At 52.9% G+C, this 1,472-nt stretch overlaps 1 protein-coding gene across 1 annotated transcript; it reads right to left on the bottom strand.

The window, feature by feature from the left end:
- Positions 1 to 646: 646 nt before the first annotated feature.
- Positions 647 to 1,207, bottom strand: RPP25L (ribonuclease P/MRP 25kDa subunit-like). The gene has a single exon (XM_009696160.1). The coding sequence runs from the start codon at positions 1,205 to 1,207 to the stop codon at positions 647 to 649; it is 561 nt and encodes a 186-aa protein (XP_009694462.1).
- Between the last annotated feature and the right edge of the window lie 265 nt (positions 1,208 to 1,472).

The raw sequence follows: 1,472 nt of genomic DNA, 5'->3' as shown, positions 1-1,472 counted from the left end.
TTTGATAGAGAGAAGTGTAACCATCAGCTCCACCAAGGCGAAAGGACAGAAAGGGCGCTACGTGCACACAATCACAGAGTTGTATCTGCGCAGTCCTACATTCAAACCACCTGATGGGCTCAGCAGATGGACTCGGAGGCACAGAAGCGGCAGAGCCAGCTCCATGCCCCACTGTCTGCCCACCTGAGCTCTGGTGATGCAAGCGGCAGCCGGGGGAATCCACATCAGGTCTCATCTCCGCTCCGTACCGCAGCAAGAGTCACCTCCACCTGCCACACAAGCAGGCGCCTGGCATGCAGGCCTGCTGCCTGGGCTGCCACACCGCCCCAAGCAGCTGAAACTCCACGCAGTGAGCAGCCTTTTGCGGGGGCTCACTGACAAGATGCCAGCGGTCCTCGCTCAAGCAGAGACAACTCCTGTCTTCCCTGAACCGCACGCTAAGGAGTACAGCCCAGCAGCCTTTGACAAGGGAACTTGTCAAAACACAGTTTCAGACAGCTACAGTGACACCCATTTTTAAACAGTTAACTTCTCCTGCCCTCCCCTAACAACTCTGCAAGCCCCTGTGTTCAGCAGCTTCCCAGCTACAGCAGCTGGCTTGTTTCCGTAACTCCCCCAAACTACACCCAAACGCAGCGTCAGTGTCTCAGGACTTGGCACAGGACTCCCCAGGCGCTCCTCCAGCGGACCGAGGGTGCTTTTCCATGCTGGCAGCTCCCCTGCCTCCACCCTGCTTCCTCTTCATTTGGCCCTGGGACTCTGCCTTAAGAGTCCCAATCCAGAAGGCTTCAAAAGAGCCTGGAGCCTGGTAACCTGGCTCCTGAGGATCAAGGGCATCTTTGCTGAGTAGGACACATATGGCAGGAATGTTTCTCTTTACTGTCAAGGCATCGAGGCCTGCCTCAGGCACAATGGGTTCCCAGATCTCTTCAATCTGTTTGAAGAGCACTTTGGTGATCTGGTGCAGCTCTTTGAGCCTTCGTTTCATGATTTCCACACAGGTAATGGTCTTGCTGACAGCCTTGCCTGAGCCAGTGAAAAGGATCTGCCTCACTGAGTCCAGCTCCATCTTGCTGATGGCATACCCCATCAGATTTCTGATTTTGCTTCCATCCTTCACCTTCATTTCAATAATATCAGCCGGCAGGTCAGTAAAAGGAAGAGGACAAGGTTTCTCCACAATTTTGGTCTTCTTATAGTTCTCCATTCTGCAGTGCTGCAAAGGAAAACAGATCCATTAATACAAACTCCCACTACAACTGCTGCACAAAGAAACTCTCGCCACAGTTAGCTACAACCTTTCCTCTAAAGGGCACTCTGAGCTATCAGAATTGGGGATCCTGAAAAGGCATATTGAAAAGATCAGCAAGAATGCCCGATTCATGCCTTCCTCAGGACTTACCTACAGCACGAACACTGCTAGAGGGCAGCCAGGGCCCAGCAGACAGGCAATGAAAGAAACAGGGTTGGCG

The sequence above is a fragment of the Cariama cristata genome, unplaced genomic scaffold, assembly GCF_000690535.1.
Source record: "Cariama cristata isolate BGI_N322 unplaced genomic scaffold, ASM69053v1 scaffold25222, whole genome shotgun sequence".
NCBI classification, from domain to species: domain Eukaryota; kingdom Metazoa; phylum Chordata; class Aves; order Cariamiformes; family Cariamidae; genus Cariama; species Cariama cristata.
This window is presented reverse-complemented; position numbering and strand designations above follow the sequence as displayed.

Excerpts from the sequence above, each read along its gene's own strand:
- RPP25L (XM_009696160.1), bottom strand. The coding sequence starts at position 1,207 with ATGGAGAACTATAAGAAGACCAAAATTGTGGAGAAACCTTGTCCTCTT.